Raw genomic sequence first — 24,475 nt, forward strand, 5'->3', positions numbered from 1 at the left:
CTGTTAATGTTTGAGACTTGATATATGTATAGAATTTGGGCATCTAGAATATTGAATCCTTTCCAGAAGGTTTCAGTCTATGGCTACTATTGCTCTATTTAAAATGTACTTCTTAAATAATAATATTTGAAAGTCACAATTATTCCTTGACCCATGGGCTGTGGGATGGACATTGTGTTAACAGGTGTGAAAACTTCATCAACATCTTTGTCAGTTCCATCAGAGCTCTTGGGTGACCAGGTGCACTGACAATGACACTAACGTTTTAGAAGAGATCTATCTGAGCTGTAAGACTTAGAGTGGACTTATAGTGTTCATAAACTTGAGTTGTAAACAGATGTGCAACTGTCCAAGCTGTGTGCTTCATGTATAGAGCACAGACAGATGTGCTTCATGTACAGAGCACAGACAGATGTGCTTCATGTATAGAGCACAGACAGATGTGCTTCATGTACAGAGCACAGACAGATGTGCCTCATGTGCAGAGCACAGACAGATGTGCCTCATGTGCAGAACACAGACAGATGTGCCTCATATACAGAGCACAGACAGATGTGCTTCATGTGCAGAGCACAGACAGATGTGCCTCATGTACAGAGCACAGGCAGATGTGCCTCATGTGCAGAGCACAGGCAGATGTGCCTCATGTACAGAGCACAGGCAGATGTGCTTCATGTGCAGAGCACAGACAGATGTGCCTCATGTACAGAGCCCAGACAGATGTGCCTCATTTGCAGAACACAGACAGATGTACCTCATGTACAGAGCACAGACAGATGTGCTTCATGTGCAGAGCACAGACAGATGTGCTTCATGTGCAGAGCACAGACAGATGTGCCTCATATACAGAGCACAGACAGATGTGCCTCATGTACAGAGCACAGACAGATGTGCCTCATGTGCAGAGCACAGACAGATGTGCCTCAAGTACAGAGCCCAGACAGATGTGCCTCATGTGCAGAGCACAGACAGAGGAGAGTTAGTGCACTTCTCAGGGGCCTTAGGATTTTGAGAATGAGCACTGGCTTTACCTAAAGTCACAGCTGTGTCAGTCCTTACAGGAGAGGCAGCCTGTCCTCCAAACCTTTGAACCCATGCACTGACTTCTCTTGATCTATGGAAGTCTTCAATGGCATCTCTTCCAACAGAAAGCTGTTTCCTCTACCTGAGATTCTGCTATGTCAGGTTACCCTTCGTCAGTTGTCCTTTTGTGATACAGAGGTGGTTTCTTTCCTCAAATCCATGAACCACCCTCTGCTAGCATCAGACAATTGTAGTTTCTCTGAGCCATAGAAGTTGAAGACAGGTGACTGTTGTTCTGGACTTGTCTTTGTCTTGTGGGATGTTGTGGCTAGTTGAGTCCTCTGTAGGATATAAATTATTACCTTAGGTCTGGACATGCCAAAGTTTGAGGATTCTTTTTTTTTAAAGAATTATTTATTTTATGTATATGAGTATACTGTAGCTGTCTTCAGATACACTATTATAGATGACTGTGAGCTACCATGTGGGTGCTGGGAATTGAACTCAGGACCTCTGGAAGAGCAGTCAGTGCTCTTAACCACTGAGCCAGCCCCAAGTTTGAGGATTCTATCTTTCATAACCAAACAAGAGCAGGAGATCCTTCAGACACATGAAGAAGGGTGTACAAAGCAGGAGCTATAAGTGAGCGATGCGCTAGGCAGACAAATGATCTTATCTTTCCATCTTCTGTAGAGCACGGCTGTAAGTGATATGCTAACATCATTGCTCATTCCTCTTAAAATAATCCATGTGTGGCTATAATGGACAGGAAAGAGTGGGAAAGGCTCACGTCTGAGGAAGCCACTGCTGCTTGGCAGTCACCAGTGTTGGTCATATGGAAACGTCAAAGTCCAGATTCCAGAGGCTCTGAAGGATTGCCTAGTTGTTAAATGCTGGTAACTGTTAGCAAAAGGTAACATCTTCAGGGCAGCTTCAGTTCTGAATAAAGCTTTACTTTCTTTAAGAGAGAGGCCAAACTTTTAGAATCATTGTTCTTTGTTTCTTAATATTTTTTAACTGAAATGAAATTCACTTCACTAATAATTAGCTGTTCAAAAGTAAACAGTTTAGTGGCATTTAATACATTTACAGTGTTGTGCAACTGCCGTCTGTCTAGTTGCAAAATATTTTCATTTTCCTAAAATAAAACCCAGTGTGTATTAAGCAGCTACTTTTCATCTACTCCATTGTCTGTCTCTGGCAGTCACCAGTCTGATGTGTCTGTGGCATTGATGACTCTGCTGTTTCATATAAATGGAACCATTTAATGAGTAGCCTTTATGTCTGACTTCTTTGAGCTAGCATGTTTTCAAGATTCACTTACTTCGAAATATTGCTGGTGCTCCTTTTTGATTACTGATTCACACACACACATAATCATCTTTGGGTATATTACAAATTGTCCATTTATCTGTTGATGGACATTTGAGTTATGGCCACCTTACAGCCACTGAGACAACATTGAGTAACATTTGTGCCCCTGGGAGCATTTGTGCACAGCACCTGTACGTGCCTTGTTTACAGTTCCTTTGGGTGTGTAGCTGAGAGTGGTTGCTGTGTTACGTGACACCACACTTCCTGAGAGTCACACTCAGCAACTTTCATTTCCAACAATAATATATGTACATTCCATCTGCTTAATATTCATGCTAGTCTAAGAATATTTTGTTTATAGCTGTCATATGGGGTATAAGGTATGCAAATATGGTGATTGCATTTCCATAATTATTAATGATATTTGTTTTCTTTTTATGTTTACTTGCATTTGCATATATTTTAAAAAGAAATATCTATTTAGACCATTTCTTTATTTTTTGCTTCAAAAACAATTTAAGCTTACTTATTTTGTGCGTGAATGTTTTGTTCAGGTGTGTGTCTGTACATTGTGTATCCATGGAGGTCAGAAGATTGCATTAGACCTGTTAGGACTGAAGTTATGGACAATGGTGAGCCACCATGCAGGTGCTAGGAACTGAGCCTGGGTCCTTTCTCTGCAAAAGCAGCAAGTGCTTTTAACCACTGAGCCATCTCTCCAACCTCTCTTTGTCCCACTTTAAAGTCGAGTTGTTACTCTTTCTCTTGATGAAGTGTAGTTCTTACTTAGTCTGGATACCTTAGCAGACATCATTTTTAAATACTATTTTCCTTTTTCTATAAGTTGTCTTTCACTTTGTTCTTGCTGTCCTTCATTGAACTGTTGTACCCTGTTACATTGCTGAGTTTTATTAGCTTGCAATAGGGTGTGTGTGTGTGTGTGTGTGTGTGTGTGTGTGTGTGTGTGTGTGTAAGGTTTTTAATTTTTAAATTATGTATATATGTGCATGTGCACGTGTGTACACATACCTATAGAGGCCGGGAGGTGTGGATCCCCTGACACTGGGGTTAAGGTGCTTGTGAGCTCCCTAATGTGGATGCTGTGAGCTGAGCCCAGGTCCTCTGTGAGAGTGTCAGTGCTCTCACCCATGAGCTCTCACCAGCTCCTGGGCTCCTCTTTCGTATTGGGTGAAGCTCAGGTGAACCATCCATGCAGCCCTTTCGTTTGCTTTGATTCCTGTTTCAGTCTGCTGTTATATCTGTTTAGACTTTGTGTGCCATGTTGGCTCAGTTTGGGTAATTTACTTGTAGCGACCTGTCCATTTCTTTTGTGTTACATAATTGTGCAATTATCTGATGCATTTTTTTAAAGATCCTCTCTCCTGACTATATGATTAGGAATAATGCCCGCTGCTCTGCTTTTTAGTTATTTCATATTATTTCTTGGCTCTAGCAGTTTATAACTTCTATTGAGTGTTTCTCCTAAAGGACATATTTGAGGGTTTTGTTCATTTGTTATTTTTAGGCAGGGTCTCACTATATATCCCAGGCTTGCCTTGAATTCAGACATCCCATGCCCCACCTCCACCCCTGCTAAGTTTAAAGGCTTGAAGTGATGGTTGTATTATGTTCTTATAAACCATGGTTAGTTCATTCTGTGGGTCATTATTTTGTGTCCTTGATCCCTCTGGTTCCTACAGTTCTCTCCCACTTTTTCTGTAGGATTCCCTGAATTTAGAATTCCCCAGGATACTAATGTTTGGCCGTGGGTCTCTGCATGTGCTTTCAGCAGTTGCTGTGTGGAGCATCTCTGATAACGGTTATGCTAGGCTCCAGCTACAGGTAGAGCAGGACTTATCGTTAGGAATAATTGACTGTTTTGGTTTTCTGTTGTTGTTGGGTTTTTTGATGCTTTTTGTTTGTTTGTTTGTTTGTTTGTTTTGTTTTGTTTTGTTTTTATTTGCTAGTCATGTTTGGTTCTATCCTAGGCATGGATTTCCTCTCTGGATTTGGGCCTCAAGTTGGACCAGTTATTAATCGGCCATTCCCACAAGTTCTGTGCCACCTTTACCCCAGCACACCTTCTAGGCAGGACAAATTGTTAGGTCAGAGTTTTTGTGACTGGGTTGGTGTCCCAGTTCAGACTCCGTGTCCCTATTACTATGCGTACTCACTAGGTCACCCTTGTGGATTCCTGGGAGTTCCCAGTGAACTGGGTTTCTGCCCCTCCCCCAAAATGCCCCCAGTTGCAGCTGCCTCTTCCAGTACTCTCTGCCTATGCATAACCCGCCTGATTCTGCTGTTTCCATCCCCCATTGCTCCCAGTCCATCTTCAAAGTCTGTTTTATTTTCCCTCCCCGGGGGATCCTTCCCGGGGGATTCCCTTTGAATCCTCCTTGTTACTTAGCCTCTCTGGTGCTGTGGATCGTAGCACGATTGTCCTTTACTTTATAGTTAATACCCACTTTTCCGTGAGTCCATACCAGGTCTGTCTGTCTGGATCTGGGTTACCTCACTCAGGATGATTCTTTTTTTTTTTTTTTTTTTGTAGTTCCATCTGTTTACCTTCAAGTTTCATGATGTTATGTTCTTTAATAGCTAAGTAGTCCTCCATTGTGTAAATGTACCATGTTTTCTTTACCATTCTTCCATTGAGGGACATCTACGTTGTTTCCAGTTTCTGGCTATTACAAATAAAGCTGCTATGAACATAGTCGAACAATGTCCTTTAGACAGAACATCCCTTGGGATGGGCCCAGGGTACCAGTGCTGGATCTTGAGGTAACTCTCTTCCCAGTTTTCTGAGGAACCGCCATATTGATTTCCAGAGTGGCTGTACAAGTTTCCACTCCCACCAGCAATGGAGGAGTGTTCCCCGTGATCCACATCCTCGCCAGCATGTGCTGTGGCTTCGGTTGTTGCTCTTAGCCATTCTGACAGGTGTGAGGTGGAGTCTGAGTCATTTTGATTTGCATTTCCCTGGCAGTTAAGGATGTTGAACATGTAAGTGTTTCTTGGCCATTTGAGAGTCTCCTGTTGAGAATTCTCAGTTTAGATCTGTACCTCGTTTTTAGGTAGGATTATTAGATGTCTAGTTTCTTTTTTTTTAATTTTTATTTTATGTGCATTGTTGTTTTGCCTGTATGTTTATGTGTTGGGTCCCATGGAACCAATAGTTGTAAGCGGCCATGTGGAACCTGGGAATTGAACCTGGGTCCTCTGAAAAAACAGCCAGTGTGCTCAACTGCTGAGCCATCTCTTGAGCCCCTGATATCTAGTTTCTTGAGTTCTTTATATTTTGAATATTAGCCCTCTGTCAGATGTGGAGTTGGTGAAAATCTTTTTCCATTAAAAGACAAAGAGAGAATATCCAAATTAATGAAATCAGAAACAAAAGGGAGAATATAATAACAGACATCGAGGAAATCCAAGCAATCAGTAGGTCATACTTCAAAAACCTGTACTCCACAAAATTGGAAAATCTAAAAGAAATGAACAATATTCTTGATCTCGGTTACCAAAGTTAAATCAAGATCAGATAAACAATTTAAATAGACCTATAATCCCTAAGGAAATGGCAGCAGTCATCAAAAGTCTCCTGTGAGGGTTTGTATATGTGGGGCCCAGGAAGTGGCACTGTTGGGAGGTGTGGCCTTGTTGGAGTAGGTAAGTAACTGTGGGTGTGGCCTTTAACACCCTAGTCCTAGCCCCCTGGAGGCCAGTATTCGGCTAGCAGCCTTCAGATGAAGATATAGAACTCTCAGCCCCTCCTGCACCATGCCTGTCTGGATGCTGCCATGTTTCTGCCTTGATGATAATGGGCTGAATCTCTGAACCTGTAAGCCAGCCCCAATTAAATGTTGTCCTTTATAAAACTTACACTGATCATGGTGTCTGTTCACAGAGGTAAAACCCTTACTAAGACTTCTCCCAAATAAAACAAACAAACAAACAAACAGGCCAGAGACAGATGATTTTAGCATAGAATTCTACCAGACTTTCAAAGAGCTAATACTCTAATACTCTTCAAATTATTCCATGAACTGGAAACAGAAGGAACATTGCCAAATCATTTTCTGAGGCCACAGTTCCCTTGATATTCAAACCACACAAAAATTCAACAAAGAAAGAGAATTACAAACCAGTTTCCCTTCATGATCATTGATGCAAAAATATTCAATAAAATAACTTGAAATCTAAATCTAAAAATACTTAAAAACATCATCCTCCATGACCAAGTAGACTTCAATCTAGAGAGGCAGTGATGGTTCAACATATGAAAATCTGTCAGTATAATCCACTATATAAACAGAGAGAAAAACACATGATCATCTCATTAGATACTAAAAAAGCCTTTAACAAAATCCAACACCTCTTCATGATAAAAGTCCTAGAGAGATTATGGATCCAAGGGACATACCTAAATATAATAAAGGCAATTTACAGCAATCCTATAGCCAACATCAAATTACTGGAGAGAAACTGGCTTTGTTGGGTACCGATGGAAGGAGAAGTCCTTGGTCCTGCCAAGGTTGGATCCCTAATGTAAGGGAATGTTGGGGATGGGAGTGGAAAGGGGGGGTGGATGGGGAGGGGATAGGGGGCTTATGGATAGGATAACCAGAAAAGGGAATAACATTTGAAATGTAAATAAAGAAATATCCAATTTTTAAAAAAATTACTGGAGAAAAACTCAAAGAAATTCCACTAAAATTAGGAACAAGACAAGGTTGTCCACTCTCTTCCTATCTATTCAATATAATACTTGAAGTTCTAGCCAGAGCAGTAAAACAACTGAAGAAAATCAAGGAATTATAAATTGAAAAGGAAGAAGTCAAAGCATTGCTATTCTTAGATGACTATAATATGTATAATTGACCCCAAAAATTCTACCAGGGAACTCATACAGCTGATAAACATCTTCAGTGAATTGGCTGGATTCTAGATTAACTCAAAATGTCAGTAGCTCTCCTGTATACAAACAAGGAATGGGCTGAGAAAATCAGGGATACAATACCCTTCACAATAGCCACAAATAATATAAAATATATTGGGACAACTAAGCAAGTGAAAGATTTGCATGACAATGACTTCAAGTCTTTGAGGAAAGAAATTGCAGATGATATGAGAAGATGGAAAGATCTCCCATGCTCATGGATCAGTAAGGTTAGTACAGTAAAAACAACCATCTTACCAAAAGCAATAATAGCTTTAATGCAATCCCCATCAAGAGTCCATCACAATTCTTTATAGACATTAAAAGAACAATACTCAACTTTATATGGAAAAACAAAAAACTCAGGATAGCTAAAACAGTCCTGTACAATAAAAATTTCTTGGGGGCGGTGGGTATCACTATGCCTGATTTCAACTGTTACTACAGAGCAATATTAATAAAAACCACATGGTATTGGCATAAAAAATAGACAGATTTATCAATGGAATAGAATCGAAGACCCAGAAGAAAACCCCCACATCTATGGACACTTAATTTTTGATAAAGAAACCAGAAATATACAATGGAAAAAGAAAGCATTTTCAACAAATGTTGCTGGTCTAACTAGATGTCTGCATGTAAAAGAATGCAAATAGATCCATGTCTGTCACTCAAGTCCAAGTGGATCAACACCAAACCAGACACATTGAACCTGATCATAGAGTAAGTGGGGAAGACCCTTGAACACATTGGCACAGGAGACAACTTCCTGAAGAGAACACTGAGGCTCAGACACGAAGATAATTAATAAGTGGGACCTCATGAAACTGAAAAGCTTCTGTAAGGCAAAGGACGTTGTCTTGTCTTTAAGGCAGGTATGCCAGCAGTGGACATTCTTATCTCTTGTTTATCTGACCTTCATTTGTCTTTCATTCTTTAAGGATGGTTTTGAAGTAGCTAGCTGGAGCTATAGTTGTCATGACCTTAGCTGCAGGTGGGCAGTTTCCTTCTGAGCTCAGTCAGATAATTCCTGGACTTACTCTTTGCTGGATGTGGGCAGGAGACTGGTTTCATTTTGTGTGTGTGTTTCCATAGTGCTGGGCACATGGCAGCTGGCTTTCCCCAGAGCAGGAGGTCCTTGAGAGAATGGAACACCCCCCCCAGTATCTTGATTGCCCTATAACAATAAGGGATGGGGGCTGTGTGTGTCCTCAGGATGTTCTGTCTTTAGGGGGGGGATTGCCTTGCCCAGGAGCATTGCTACCACGTGTTTGCTTATCCCTGGAAATTCAGGTGAATACACACCCTGTGGTTGATCTTTCTCTCTCTCTCTTGTCCTTCCACAAAGTGACAAAAATAAGCTAATTCTGAGTACCTCAGACCTTAGTTATGTTGCTATGACTGCTTTCCCATCGAAGGCTTGCTTTATTGAGGAAATAGGCTCTTTTGAGCTAAATTAAAAAACTATGTAGTTAAGGAAGGAGAAGGGGTTAGTCGAGAGATTGAAATATGATTGATTGTCCTGGAGGTCAGTGCTTTATTGAATTCAGGCACGAAGTAGATGCTGGGCTTGAGGTAGTAACAAGGAGTAAGTATATAAACAGCCCCTCCTCAGGTTGTATAGTAGCATGGAGTCCTATAGCAGGATTCTGCCCGAGAGCAGTGGTTGACATGAAGGTCTTACATTTGCCCATGTAACCGTGTGCAAAGCCAGAGGCACAGTATGAAAATAGCCAAGGAGAAAGGTGAGGCTTTTTCAGATCGAGTACACTGTTTAACAGCGTAATGGTTTTGAGAACCTTTGCTGTCTTTTTATATGGGGATGAAACCTTGCACTCAGCTCCTGCCCACCAATAGTCTGATACTGTCATTTTGATTTACTTAATGACTTGGGGTTACCTTACAAAAAGACCACTGCACCTACAATTTTTACTAGTTTGTATTTATAGTTCTATGTCTACTGTTCTAAAACTACTTTGTCTCTACAAAATTCATAAAAGAACTAGCCATTACTCAAAAAAGAACAGCAATGCAAAGATCTCATGTTCAAGCTACCATTTGTGTCAGAGGATATTAGTGCAGGGGGTGCTTCTGTGTGTACTGAGAGCTTCTAGAACGGCCTGGAATGAGCAGAGCTTGAACTTTAAATACCCTGAGAAAAGGCAGTTCTGGGTAGTCACTGGGGTTGTTCTGAGGAAAAGCTCAGGAGATAAGATGTGTATTATGCTACACAGATCGTAAGCACATATGGACAGAGCCTGATCCATATATGACATGGATGTTCTTGGAAACCATCATATCCTACAGTCAAGGAAAACAACCTTTAATTTAGTTTTTCTTTGTCCTTAAAAAAGTGCTTTTAACCTCTGAGCTCTGATTGCCTTCCGTTAAAACACTGTTATGTACTGGGCAGTGGGTATGCCATGGTGCACGGTGGAGACCAGGAGAAAAGAGAGGGAAGTTGTTTTCCACTGCGTGGGTCTTGGGCACTAAACTTGGGGTTGTCAGACTTGACAGCAGGTTTTTACCTGCTGCTACATCATTCTATATACAGGAACGCTTGTATCTGATTGTATTTATAGGTTCATATTTAGTCCAGTCATTCAGTCCAGGGTCTCCAACTGGAATTTTACATTTTTCTTCCTCCTAAACAAAATACATCATATGAACTTATCTGTTAATGTTTCAAATTTGAGTATATTATTTCCTTCTTGATCATAGTCAAACTGTTTTCAATTCTTTTAATAAGAAATTAATTCTGAATTTTCACTTAATTCTTCTCTCCTAGACAGTTAAATCCCACACAGAAGCAGAGGAGAAACAAGCAGAGAGCCGGACTGTCACCCCACCTGCTGCACCAAAACCAAAACGAGAAGAGAACCCTCAGGTAGTACCATCTCTGCCAGGCTTTGTCGGGTCGGGGCATGGGGTTTAGCCACTTTCTCTCTTCTTTCACACAGTAGTGATTACCGAGTCAGATGGACCTGGGGCAGCTTTCTTAGTGCCAAGTCTTGTGGGCCTGAGCACAGTACAGAAAGGGCGAGCTCTGAAGTGATGTCTTACACACATCCTGAAGCAGAGGGGAATGACGCTCTCAGGTGTCCTGTTGCGTTCCTAAGGAAGGCCATGCTGTGCTTGTCTCAGACGAGATGTATCAGGCAGCCGACGCCCTCAGCAGATGCCAGTTAACACTGTAGATGTCATTGTCACTGTGTGTTCTGCTTTGTCAGGACCAAGACAGCTTTACTACACTATAGCCCTAAATCCCAAAGGAGTCAGTGGCTCACAGTGATACACTGAGCATGAAAGTGGGCTGACGATGGTGACATCCACACCATGACATAAGCAGTAAAGAGGCCAGCTCAAGCAGCAGACTGTGTCCATGGGCAAGAGGTCATTTTAGCTTGACACTCTTGGCACAGGTAAAGTAAACACAAGTGCTGGTCTGGGTGTGTTGGTAAATTGCTGGTGATTGAGCTCGGAGACCAGCTATCCATCCCCTCTGTCCTCAGTACTTTCTCCATAGTGAAACCATGCCAGACAGCCATCAAAGCCTCATGCCTTTTCTTTTTTCTCCCAATACTCAGGAGGCAGAGGCAAGTGGATCTCTGTGAGTTTAAGGCCAACCTGTTCTACAAAAGGAATTCCAGGACATCCAGGGCTACAGAGAAACCCTGCCTAGGAACAGAAATTTTTTGTGAGCTTAGTCTAGACTGGCAGAGATAAACTGGGTGGATGTGTGAGGACAAAGAGTATATTGTTAACTGGAATGAGTAGGTTGATTATAGTGAATATTGTGGGCAGCCTCTGCCTTGGTTATACTTTAGAGGAATCGTGGAAGTTGGAAATGTGGTTATCTGCCTGGCCACCGGATATATCATTTCAGCGTGCTGTGCTGAAACATGGGCATCAGACTAAGACTGCATCACCCTGCCCAATCCTTGTTCCTGTCAGAGTTCTCCATCTCAGGCTTTTGTTTGCCTAGGAGGAGTCAAACTCAAGGGTTCCCTATATACTAGTCCCAAATAGCTGAAATTAGAAAAAAAATCAAAGCTCTTTTTTTTTTAGAACTCTGAACATAACAATGAAGGCCCAGAGTTCTGAGTGTCCCGTTCAGAAAATGACACAAAGTGTCACAATTTTTTTTACTGCTGTGATTTATTATTTATTTTTATTTTAGTGTATGAGTGTTTTGCCTGCATGTCTACAGGGTGCCATGGAAGTCAGAAGAACTGTAGTTACAGATGGGTGGGCCACCATGTGGGTACTGGGAATTGAACTCAGATTCTTTGGGAAAGTACCCAGTGCTTTTAACCAGTGAGCTATCTCTCAAGCCCCAGAAGGTCAATATTTTGAAGAAGCTAGCAATTTCTGGCACATGCTTCTCTTTCCAGCACTCTGGAGAGCAGTATGGGAGTAGGCCTAGGCAGCCAGGATATGTGCATGTGTGCGTGAGTGCATGTGTGCATGCATTCTCATGCGTTAAAGGCTCAACTGTATTGTTAGTAACTCTGTGAGGATATGTGGCCTAATGGTCGATGGCGTCTTTATTTACAGAGAAGATTTCCTTGTTCTACTTGAGGTGTAGAACCCATGCACCGTAGTAGACAATGAAGACAGTTTTCAGATCACAGCCAACCAAAGCAAAGAACAGCAGTCAGTTCATTCCTTTTGCAGTTTAAAGGATCTGACACTCTATCGTAGAGATGGAGATGGGGTCCTCTAGAGAGAAGCTGCCTCGGTTCTTGTTTAACCACAAATCCTAATGCTAAGCAGAACCACCCACCACTGTCCCTGAAGTCATTAGCCAGAGCTCCTGCTGTCTGGCTATGTGAGAAAATGTGAGAAACATTGTGGCAAACAGTGGTGTACGTAGAACTGAATTGCTGCTCTTGAAGGTCTTTAGCTCCTCTGCGTGCTTTTCCGCTATGGATACCTTTAAGAAGATTCTTCTGAGCAAACTAGAGTCACTCTAGAACAGACAGCCTCTGTGGTGGCTCTTCGTGTGATTCTGGCCTGTCAGAGCGGCTTTCCTGCCTTCTGACTAGGAAACCTAAGATTGGTTTTGTAAAATCCTAGACTAAAATATATTCTTTTCTTCTTTGACACAGAAACTTGCCTTCATGGTATCTCTAGGGTTGGTAACACATGACCATCTAGAAGGTAAGAGAAGATTTTTTCTCAGCATGATCTTATTTCTAGCTTTGTTCCTAAAAGTGATGTTTGCTAAATTCCTAGAATAGAAATTTGGAGCACATGATTCAACCAGTGTAAGCGGGATTTCCTATAGAGAAAAAATTGCTCCTGTCCATATAGCGTGTAGGCCCTTCCCTTCCTGGTATCATGCACACTCCTGTCCTGAGAAGCCTCCCTAGATCCTGAGTGAAGGTGACTCCTGGCCTTTGTCTCACAACAGTAGCAAGTGCTCCTTTGACAAGTCCTTGCCTATATCCTCCATCGTCCGTCTGGACATCAGGATCCCAAGGACAGTTAGACAGCTCAGTGCCCTGATCATCTAATTTGGGAGTGGTGAGTTCTAGTTGGGAGTCTGTAGACACAGTTCATGCAGACCGGTACACAGAGCAGTCTAAAAATAAATAAGAAGTAAGAATAACTGTTTATGAGTGTGGTCCACAGCATCACTCCCATTCACAGAGCAGCACTTCAAAGACCATCCTGGCCTCCCTTCCTACTGAGAGGCCTGAGTAGTGCACTTGCTTCTGTTGAGGACACAGTGAAATATAGCCTTGAAAGCCAGCACATTACATAGTGCACTTCTGTTCCTTAGCTTCTTCATTCCTGTCTTCTAACCACAGCCTTTTCTTTTCTCAAGAAATCCAAAGCAAGAGGCAGGAGCGAAAGAGAAGAACAACAGCAAACCCGGTGTACAGTGGGGCAGTCTTTGAGCCAGAGGTACTGCAGCCAGCACTGGCCCTTCCTCACGCCCTGACTCTACTTGTGGCTTGTTAGTCCGTCCCCCTGAAAGCCTGCTAAGAGCCCTTGTGTCAGTACTTGGTCTCTTCAGCTCTGTGAAGGGATGGGCTCCTTCTCTGCTCACAGCTCCACTGCCACTGCTCACCTCTTTAGGTCTTGGCGTCTGAGTAGATACGATTCTACCTCACAGTTTTCGTTCCTCCTATTTGACTCTGCTGTTTTGAAGCAGAGGCGGGCCCCTTTGGAGTACTCTCTCAGAGCCCAGTACACACAGTCACGCTCACTAGCCCTGAGACCTTGGGGTGGTTGGCCTGCCTGGTTAGCATGCAGTAGGCATGTTTGCAGTGTTCGTGATGACCACGCTACTTAATAGTCACCTTTCCTTCTTAACTCTCCAAAGCGTAAGAAGAGTGCAGTCACTTACCTTAACAGCACAATGCATCCTGGGACGCGGAAGAGAGGTGAGTGTCTTTTAAAAACACCCTGTCTTGCTTTTTACCTTTGCTTTCTGTGTTGTGTTTCTTTTCCTTCTCCCTCCCTCTTTTCCATTGTCCTAGAACCTAGCTGCTCTATCCATTTAAAATAGTTTTTGTTGTTTTCTGAGAATATGGAGGAAAAGAGAGATTTCTTAGCTCTCTGAACTTGGGGCTAATGCTGACTTTCTGGGTCCTGGCTAAGCTGGCTCAGGAGAATGGGGTAATGCAGCAATTCCTGCCACAAGCCCACCAGGCCATTTGTGAATAGCTCAGTGAACAGAACATCGTGTGAAAGGAAGTGTTTAGCATCTTTAAGCAGCCTAGCACTGCTGTTGCCAAGGTGTTTCTCATACTGTTTCAGTCTTCCTGTTGCCGGTGAAGGTAGAATGGGACTATGTTTCTGTGATCTGCAGACTTTCCAGGAAGAGAACTTGGAATATTTTATCAGGGAGCATCTCGAGCAAAGGAAGAAAAGCAAGCTGTTAAAACAGACTCCCTCGCGCAGAGAGAGACTTCTAACACAGTCTGTTCTCTTCCTCCACCCCTTACTCTAGGCAGAGCGAAGCAGCAGCAGCTTTTACCACACAGGTCTAAATGGGTCTTCATAGCTCAGGCTTAGACTCATAGACAAGGCACTGAAATCACTCTCTGATGTCAGTCATACATCCCAAGGTCCCTCTCTCCGTGTGGTAATGTGTCCCGAGTTCCGGTTGCAGGCTGGAAGGTCAGAGTAGATGGCTAGCATTCTGATCTTTGTGCATGCACCCCGGCTCTCAGAGCCACTGCAGACTTCTGAGGTTTCCCTGACCTTTGCCCTGGGCAGAACTACTAATGTGCCATTGTCTTCCTGAGGCACACCCAGCCTTAGTGACATGAGTGATCCTTTATCAGTCTGTCCTGCAAGTAACCAGCCTATCTAGATGGGAAACCTTATGTTACTGCTTTGTTCTGGCTCCTGGGCCTTAGTCATAAGTCACTTTTTGGTTTTGTGTTGAGCTCTTTGTTTAGTGACCACACAGTTCTCTGATAAGAGGCCCCAACCAGTGGCCTCAATTAACTGGTCTGCTGGGAGATAGTATCTGCTCAGAGAGCGGCAGTCAAATGAGCCAGAAAGATCAGAGACTAAAGGCTGCGTTTGAGTGCTAGAGCATACCTTGTGTAGGTTAGCGGAGAGGATTCTGTAGCTGGCTTTTTCTCCTTACGGCACTTGGTTCTTTGGGAAAAGACCGGGCAAGTCTCTTTGTAACTCAGGCTCTGTCCAACTGACACAGGCAGTCCTAGTGTAGTGTTTGACCATTACAGTACCTGTGCATGACCCTGACATAGACTGGAATTGGTGAGAGAGCCTTCACCAGCACTTGTAGGCAAATAAGGCTTCACTGGTGTTTCCTGACTTTGGTGTGTGGGCTTGTCCATAGTCACTCACAGATTAGCAGCTATCACCTGACTCTCAGGAGTCATGGACCTTGATTTAGGTGTGTGGTAAGAGTGACTGCCTTAGATGCCCTGTGACCATGGGCTCTGCTTTTTTACAGTCTTTGGAAATTGCTTCAGATTGGGCCTTTCAGACAAACAACACCCTGCCCTCTCCTTAAACATGTAGTCCGTGACGATTGGTGTTGTGAAACAGAGGCAGCTCTCAGACCTTTACAGGGATGCCCAAGGCTTGGAAGCCTATGACTTCCCTGATATTCTTACACTGCAGCTGCTCCTAGAAACTCCCTTGCAGTGGCTCTGACAGCAGAGGGCTAGAGTAACTGCCTGGAATTCTGCCTTCTCACACTGCCTCCTCCACCCTACTAGCAAAGTTTGACCTGTTAGCAAGAGACACAGGAAAGCAGAGATGCTGAATAAATTCATTCAGGAGAACAGCGGGTCATGAACAATCATGGCTACAGAAAATCCTTGGCAACTAATGCAGAAAATATATAGAAACTTTGTTCTAGCTTCGGCCTCCTCCTGTTAGAAACCTCAGGTGTGATAATCCAGGCATGACCGTGATCTGCCTGAGATGGGTCTCCTTACAGACACCAGCACCTTAGCCATGCTCTAAGGCTCCCTTCTCCTCCTCTTTTAGGGTTCATGTAGTTGTTTCTAATGGCATTGCCATCTTTGCTTCTTTTCCGTCCTCTGGCCTGTGTACTAACCTTCTGTCTGCTACCTCACTTTCCTTTCCATGCTAGCCAATGAGGAACACTGGCCAAAGGTATGTAAGATCATTTTCCCCTGTCTTTCCCTCCCCCTTCTCCCCTTTTGTTCCCTTCTCTTGGTATATAGGTCGTCCTCCAAAATACAATGCAGTGCTGGGGTTTGGAGCCCTTACCCCAACATCCCCCCCATCCAGTCATCCCGACTCCCCTGAAAATGAAAAGACAGAGACCACATTCACTTTCCCTGCACCTGTTCAGCCTGTGTCCTTGCCCAGCCCCACCTCCACAGACGTAAGTAACTTGGGACGTGCACTCTCTCTGAGAGCTCACATGGGAAAGCCATTGTCCTATGCTGTGTCCTCACCAGACTGACCCTTCCTTGCTAGCCCTGGAACAGCAGGAGACACTGCAGAATGCTTGCATACCTTGCGAAGTAGCTTTCTTATGGGGTCACAGCTGTTCCATGTCCTTGAGAGTCATGTTCACACACACAAATCCAGGGATCCCAGGGTTTCAGAGTCTGGATTTGATCAACTGTGAATGAGCTCTCAGGAGGGTGGGGACATGGGCTGTAGCTGAGTGGTTTCTGTCACTGGTGTGCTAGAGCTAGGACATGAGCAGGGCACATGCTTCCAGAAGCCCTGCTGCTATAGTAGGCACGAGGTCTTTTGCTGGTGGAACTGCTCAGAAACAGAGTCCAGCACTTACATGTTCTGCTGAGCAAGTGCTCCTCATGAGGCTGGGGATACATCAAGGAACAGCCAAGCAATACAAGCACTCAGGGGAGTTGTGTTCTGTAGAAAGAGGGAGACAACAAGGGAACAAATATGTAACCTGTCAGACACATATGAGCACAAGGAGGAGAAATGGAACAACAGCAAAGCACAAGGAGCGGTGCCTGGAAGGCGAAGGCATCATCCACGAAGAGGGAGAGGGGACTTCTCAGCTGTGTGGGGAGGTGTGACCAGAGGTGAGATAGGCCTACACATACAAGGTTCTATGGCTTCTATTCTAAGTGCAACAGGAGACCATCAAAGGGCTTTAATAAAGGGATGAAATAATTCTCAAATTATATGTGATTTGTTTCAATCTGGAGATGCTGGCACCTGTAGACAGGCTGCAGCAGCGATGCCCAACACAGCGTCACCTGTAGACAATCTGCAGCGTGATGCAGTGTACAGTATCAGCTGTAAACAGGCTACATCCACAGCATCACCTGTAGACAGGCTCCGGCACACAGTATCACCATTTGCTCCGATTGACCGCTTGTTGCTACATTTGTTTCTTTGTGTGCTTGCACCCACTTGTACATGCAAACACATACATGCACTTTTTTTCTGAGTAAATTAAGAATCTTCACCTCAGTGGGGTGTGATGACGTACACCTTTAATTCCAGAATTCAGGAGGCAGCCCCAGGCAGATCTCAAGTCCAGCCTTGCCTACAGTGTGAGTTCTAGAACAGGGCCAAACAGAGAAACCCTATCTCAAAAATTTTAAAATAAGGGGCCAGAGAGATGGCTCAGTGGTTAAGAGCACTGACTGTTCTTCCAGAGGTCCTGAGTTCAATTCCCAGCAACCACACGGTGGCTCACAACCATCTGTAATGGGGTCCGATGCCCTTTTCTCCTGTGTCTGAAGACAGCTACAATGTACTCATATACAGTAAATAAATAAATCTTTAAAAAAAACCAAAAAAATAAAAAGCAAAAACAAAAAAAGAATCTTTTCCTCTGAGAATAACAGTATTCTGCTGTGTAGCTGCCGTGTGGTTATAATATTATGGGAATTGGTTACATCTGGCATAGAATACTAAGTCCATATTCCAGTTTTTCTACTTAACCCATAACTGCATTCGTCTGAGATCACTCTTGGTGTTTATTATCCTGGTTGTATCACTTAACTCTCCTTTATTTTGAAATGGTTTCTTAGGCCATCATTTTTTAAATTACATTCTGTTCATTTAGAGTATGTATATCTGTGTCTGTGTGGGAGTCCATGCATGGCACATGTGTGGAAGGCAGAGAACAGCTTTGGGGAGTCAGTTCTCTCCTTCTACTTTGTGGACCTCAGGAATTGAACTTGGCTGTCAGGCTTAGTGACAAGTGTGCGAATCCACTGAGATGTCTCACTAGGACCTCTTAAGGCCATTTTTGTTTTTCCTAATGGTGGTGTCCTTTTTGATGGCAGTTACTCTGTTGATAGCACAGTGTTGCCCCACTGAATTGTGCTAGTTCCCTCCAGAGTGGACTGAAGCATAGGTTTTTGAAGGAACCTGGAATCAGGGTGACAGGCCTGCCTTCTCACTGTATCACAGCAGGAAATGTGTGCTGTCAGCCTCTTGTTGACTTTCATCTCTTGAGATAATTTCCACTGAGTTTTTTTTCACTTGTGAAAGTCTGTTTTCCCTCTGGTCAGAGGTGGCCTTGAGTCTGCCAGACTGTTGCCCAGAGACCTTAGCCTCCATTGATGGTTCCTGATGCTTACAGAACCACCTGGATTTTGAAGGGAGGACTGTATAGAAAGAGACCTTGGTGAAGGGTGGAATGAAGTAGGGAGGCCAGTAGGGAGGTCCAGACAAGGGCTGATGACAGCTGACTGGTCCTGATGGAGCAGTAGATGCAGGGTGGAGAAAAGTGGCCAGTTCTGTTTGTATTTTGAAGAGTTAGGTAGATTACATTGGGTAATGGGGGAGGGATTCTCAAAGATAAATATAAAGTTGACAGCCTAAACATCCAGGAGGCCAACAGTAACATTTACTAAAGGTGACAAGAAAGACAGGCTTGAAGCAACAAACCAAGAGCTTCTTTGTCTGTGTCCTCACCCCTTAGGAACTTTAGAACCTCCTGTTAATGTCTTCCCATAAAATGATCCTTAAAGGTGAAAGTGCTCATGACTTACTAATGGCACAACCCTCTCCATGAGAATGCCTCTTGAACCCCTAAGTTAGAATTCTGGGCAGCAAACAAAATACTATCTTTGGAGAAGTGGGGGTCACAGGAGAGTTCTGTTGCCAGCATTTCCTTCCTTGGACATAGCTGTTGCTATAAACTCACCCTGGTTCTAAAGACTTGGTGTTCCATCCGTCCTTCGTAACCTTTTCCCTAGTAACTGATGCAGGTTTCAAACTGGCAGGCTAACAAGCACATGGTTTCTGACATGGTCCCTGTCAGAAACCATGTTTGCTAGTACTGAAGACTTTTCCAGCTTTTCCCGAGTCCAGTTTGATCAAAGAAGCCAGCAGGTCCCTGACCCCTGTACAGTGCTACACAGTGCTGGGGAGGGGCTTTGCTCACAAGTTAATACTTAGACCACATTCCTCTTGTCTGCATTCTTTGGTTGAGTTTATTCTTTTTTACAAACTAGACCTAAAAAGTCTGCTCTAGTCAAATCACAGACTAAAAGCTTTTGCCAGGTTTCATCTTAAAACATGAACATTGTTCTCTTTATAAATCTAAAGTCAAAATACATTTTTCTGAAACCACTAAAAATGTTCAGCACTTCCCAAGTTAAACCCAGTGGGATACTTTTTTTTTTTTTTTTGGTTACGAATAATTGACTTCCTACTTTTACAGTATCCCAACAGCAGCTGTGATTAAAATCAGCGCACAGGGTTCTATGTGTTTGCTGCCGGGTAGCATAGCATCGACATTAATTAAACAATAACAGTTGAGAGCCAAGCATTTCCTAGGGATCAATAACCATCTAGAAGGGCTTGATAATATAGACCCAGACACCGACCCTCACAACGCACCTTGTCACTGCTGTCATTTTTATGAGAAGGGAGGATTTGCTGACTAAGGATAAACCCTCAGCATAGCAGAGGTGGACTTGGTGAGGCAGCATGTCCTGTCCCAGCAATGCCATGGTTGGGCACTTCTTGCTTCCAGTTTGCTTATGACCTGTTACAGGGTTAGACCTCTGGATCTCCATTCTTGAAGCATGGACTGATCCTAATGGATGAACTATTTCTGTATTCTATACTCATTCTAACATCCTTGGACTTTAAAGTGTTAGGGAGAGCAATTCTCAAAACATCTGCAGTCACTGGCACTTTTCAGGGGTGTACAAACCAGAACTGTTTCCCTAATGGTACCAGCACATGCAGCATCATTTCTATACTCACTGTCAGGACTGGAGACACAGCTTCCCATGTGATACCATGGCTATTTAACGCTGACTTGTGTTCTTGAGTCGGGTTTTATTTTCAGTGTACTGTTGCTGTAACTTTCTGTGTTCTGTAACTAATTCAGAGGTTCTCAGTGATTTTGAGTACAGAAATCCCAACACTCACAAACTCTAGACACTACTGTCATAGTGTATGTAACTATGAAATTTGAAGGATGCAGCTGGGAAGATACATGCACATGTACATAGGCACAAACATACAAGCAAAGGGGAGTTTCCTACATGATTTCCTCTATGATTGGAAAGATGTGTCCCCTCAGTAGTGTGGTAGCGGAGGAGGGACTGTCTGGCTGCTTGCTCTGTAGTCCTGTGGTAGGATCTCTGACAGAGTGCAGACATCCTAAAGTGGTATGCCAGCGCTGACCTGTTGACTGTCCTCCAGCTTGTCCTTCAGTTTCCCTTCTCTGTCACTGTGACCCATGTGTCAGCCCTATCCAGAGAGCAGGCTGCACACCAAATGGATGGAGCATACCTCTGTATATTTCATTTTCCCTGTATCCTTTCCTCCAAATTTCAGATGGTTGTATTTTCTTGTCTTTTGATGGCGCCTCCTGTTCTGAGGGCCCCAGCAGGCTTCCCCCAGCACTGAAACCACCACAAAGGGTGCAGTAGAGTGGACTGTGGCTACTTTCTCTGTCTAGTGAAATATTTTATGGGAAGAATAAAGCCTTCCACTGGATGTGAGCAACAGATGCCCAATGCTGGCTCTTCAGAGCATTGCCAGCTGTGGCTGTGGCTCCTTCACTCCCACGTTAGAAGTATCAGTTCTCTTTGCTCCTGACTTGGGCTTTCCCATTTGAACATTTACTTGGGGAACATTTCCCCAAATGAGCAAGAAGTTCAGTAAGTCATTATTTCTTGCCTGTATTTCCAGGTCTTTTAAAACTCCCTCTAAAATGATAAATAATAAACGTCCCTCCTGTTGGTATGGGACATCGTGGTCAGTGGATCAGTGCCTGACAATGTCTGATCGCTGAATCAGAGTCTTGGTGTTGGAAATGCCAAACGGTTACCTAAGCAGTTGATTTTAGCCCAGACAACTGTAGATCTTTGCTGTAAACTCCGAATTTATAAGGTTAAATTTTTCCTCTAAATCTGAAGATGTAAAGGAAGTCTTTAATGTTAAATTGCTGCCCCGGAAATAGAGCTTTGTGGAGCAAGTGCAGCTTTGTGCCATTGGAAACTTCTGCTTTCCGGAGCACTGCAGTCAGAGGGCCGTCTCTGCCCAGCTCAGTTTCAAAAACACTTCTGTGCAAAACCATGGTGTAAAAGAAAGGCTACGTTGAGTTTTCATGTTCTTTATCGTTTCTCTTACCTTCCCTCTCCATCACATAGGGTGATATCCATGAGGATTTTTGCAGTGTTTGCAGAAAGAGCGGCCAGTTGCTGATGTGTGACACATGTTCCCGTGTGTATCATCTGGACTGCTTAGAGCCGCCCCTGAAAACAATTCCCAAGGGCATGTGGATCTGTCCCAGATGTCAGGACCAGGTACTGGGGGTGGGTCACATGGATGAGGGACCAAGGAAGAGAAAGAATGCCATGGAAACTTCTGTCCTTCCCATCCTGGGGAAGAGGCCTCTCCTTTCTCTCTTGGTGGTTGTTCTCTAGGCCCCATCCTCCTGGTTCGTGGCACGGCATGCAGGCACCACCACAGCCTTTGTTCCCTCACAGGCTTCCTGATGCATGAATTGCTTTCTTCTTTAGGAAATGACTTGCCTTCCCCTTCACAGTACAGACCCTCAGCCCTATGTGGTGGCACAATCCTATAATCCCAGCACTAAAAAGGGCTGAGCCAAGAGCTTAACAAATTCGAGGCTAGTCTGAGCAACATAGTGAGATGTACACTCTCACTATGAGGAAACAAAACAAAAGATAAATTAAGATCCTTGAAAGTTTATTCTAGACTGGATCTGGTTTTGCATGCCTTTAGTCCCAGCAATCGGAAGGCTGAGACTGGTGGATCTGGGTTTGAGTCCAGGCTGGTCTACATAATGAGTTCCAGTCCAGCAGGGCTACAGGAGTACAAAGTGAGATGCTATATCAAAAAAACAAAACAAAGAAACAAAAAACCTAAATAACAAAAACCTGACTGAGATCATTTTTTAAACCTTTCCCTTTTTGTTGTTTTTGCAACACTGGGACCCATTGTGCATGCTGCTTAAGCATCAAGGGCCTTGTGAATGCTACTTACTGCTCTACCATTGAGCTGCATCTTCAGTCCGTGGTGTGTTGAAACAAGATCTCTCTCTGTAGCCCAGGCTGGCATTGAACATGGGATTTCCTGCCTTGGCTTCTTGGCCTACAGGTACGACCACAGCTGACTTAGTCTTCATCCGTTGACTCCAGTGTAGTCAGAGTGCCTTCTCCTGCTCCTCTCTCATGGTCCCCTGAGAGTTGCCTACACAGGGGCTTCCGTGTTTAGAGCTACATTTAACATCCTTTGGGTGTTTGGGAGGACATAACAAAACTAAATTTGAAATAGGAACCCTTATTAAATCAATGGCAGAATTGCCTGAGGTGACTGGTGTCCAGACTTGTGCTTTTCTGGTTCTAGCTGTAGACAGTGGTTGGGGTTGTGTGTCTTTCTTTTGCTTGGTTGAATGGATGTTTTGTTTCTGTCTTTGCTTTGAGACAGGGTCTCACTGTGTAGCCCTGGAACTTGTATGTAGATCAGGCTGCCCTCAGGCTCATAGAGCTCTACCTGCATTTGCTGGGATTAAAGGTGTGCCCCACCGTGCCTAGCTCATGTGGCCTTCTTTAGTTTTTACCTCGTGTATTCGTTTTCTGTGTAACTGTGTGTTATCAGCCTGTGTGTCCGCACGCCTGCTGTCCTGGGCCTTCAGAGGTTGTTGGCTGTCCTGGGGCTGGATAGACAACTGTGAGCTGCCATGTCTTGTCAGTGCTGGGATTTGAACGTGGTGCGTCTGGAAGAATAGCTAGTGCTCTCACCCCCTGAGCCGTCTCTCCAGCCCCTCACGTGGCTCTGATACAGGAATACTCCCAAGTCCCTGCCTCTCTCTCTGGTCCAGGATTTTGAGTGATGCTTCCATAAGCCTCCTTGGACCTTGTCTGCAGCCACAGACACTGGTGTTAGAGTTCTCTTAGGTCTCAGGAAAACTGTAACTTCTGGTTTCCAGATGCTGAAGAAGGAAGAAGCAATCCCATGGCCGGGGACCTTAGCCATTGTTCATTCCTACATCGCCTACAAAGCAGGTAAGGTCTGCCTAGGGGCAGGCACGGGTCACTGCGGGGCAGTGTGGGGTAGAAAGTCTGCGAACCGCCTTCGAGACTGTGGAGTGTGGTACCCTTTAAAGCCTGGCCAGGCCAGCGGCATATCCGGAAGGGAAGCCTCGGGGCCTACCCTCTCGGTGAACAAAGCCAGGCAGGCTTTTCTGAGAAATCCATTGTTTAAATGCTACTTTTTTCCCTAGCAAAAGAAGAGGAGAAACAGAAGCTACTTAAGTGGAGTTCAGATTTAAAGCAGGAGCGGGAAGAACTGGAGCAGAAGGTGAAAGAGCTCAGCAGTTCTATAAGTGTAAGCCGCTCTTCTTTCTCCACACAGTACTGCGTCCTTGGCAGATGGGGCCAGCCTTTCCTTGTATGAATGCGATCACCTTGGGTAGCCGGACGGCTGCCTTCCGAGTCAATGTGCAGCACTCAGGGGCCATGCCATGTGCTGCTTGCCCAAGCTCCAAGTGTCCTTGTGGCCGCTGTCTGAGAGGGTTTGGGTCTGCAGGGGAAGAGATGGCGTAGCAGCTGCACTGTTGTAGCATCACCCGGTGCCTGCACATTTTGAGAGGAACCTCACTTAGCCCTGAGCAGCCGCAGGCCCCCTTGAGTCTTTAGACACCCGAGTTACTAGGCTGGAGTCTGTGACATTGGGCTATTTCAGGTCTCCTAAACATTACTGGCCCACTCGTGCACTGTCTCTTAAGTTACGACTGACTCAACGATCCTCCACAGACCTCAAGCCAGTCCCTGTATCCCCCACGGGCTTCTTTTTTTATTTTTTATTTTTTGGTTTGGTTTGGTTTGGTTTGGTTTGGTTTGGTTTGGTTTGGTTTTTCAAGACAGGGGTTCTCTGTGTAACATCCCTGACTATCCTGGAACTCGTTTGCAGGCTGGCCTTAAACCCTTAGAGATCCACCTGCCTCTGCCTCCCAAGTGCTGGTCTTAAAGGCGTGTGCTACCCTGCTGTCACTAGCTTTTTAATCACCTGTGAGCATGGCAGATGCAAGCTTTGGGGCAGCTTTCATGGTGACTTTCACATCATAGCATTGTCAGTGCTAGTGTCCGATAGAGCTGGTTTGCACCCTACCCATTGGTACCATCTCCTGCCTCTCATATCTTCCTCCCTCCATAGTGTGTGCCCACACCAGGTAGGTGCTGGATGCCAGTGCACAGGAACTGGTTCATGGGGCCTCTCTCTCTGGGAGGCCGAGCACCAACCCTT

At 44.3% G+C, this 24,475-nt stretch overlaps 1 protein-coding gene across 50 annotated transcripts in view; it reads left to right on the forward strand.

Moving 5' to 3' along the window:
* The window catches only part of Phf21a (PHD finger protein 21A), a 190,200-nt gene that overhangs the window by 161,216 nt on the left and 4,509 nt on the right, over positions 1-24,475 (forward strand). For 38 of the 50 annotated variants that reach the window (XM_063284918.1, XM_063284925.1, XM_063284900.1 and 35 more), the window contains 8 exons: positions 10,062-10,160; positions 12,385-12,436; positions 13,107-13,186; positions 13,608-13,668; positions 15,961-16,124; positions 21,355-21,510; positions 23,160-23,235; positions 23,454-23,557. In XM_063284918.1, coding sequence (XP_063140988.1) covers positions 10,062-10,160; positions 12,385-12,436; positions 13,107-13,186; positions 13,608-13,668; positions 15,961-16,124; positions 21,355-21,510; positions 23,160-23,235; positions 23,454-23,557 — 792 coding nt within the window. Of the gene's footprint in view, positions 1-10,061; positions 10,161-12,384; positions 12,437-13,106; positions 13,187-13,607; positions 13,669-15,866; positions 15,890-15,960; positions 16,125-21,354; positions 21,511-23,159; positions 23,236-23,453; positions 23,558-24,475 lie in introns of all 50 variants that reach the window. The other 12 variants (XM_063284930.1, XM_063284932.1, XM_063284931.1 and 9 more) reach the window with 2 other exon arrangements.

This window comes from Rattus norvegicus, chromosome 3 (assembly GCF_036323735.1).
Source record: "Rattus norvegicus strain BN/NHsdMcwi chromosome 3, GRCr8, whole genome shotgun sequence".
NCBI lineage: Eukaryota > Metazoa > Chordata > Mammalia > Rodentia > Muridae > Rattus > Rattus norvegicus.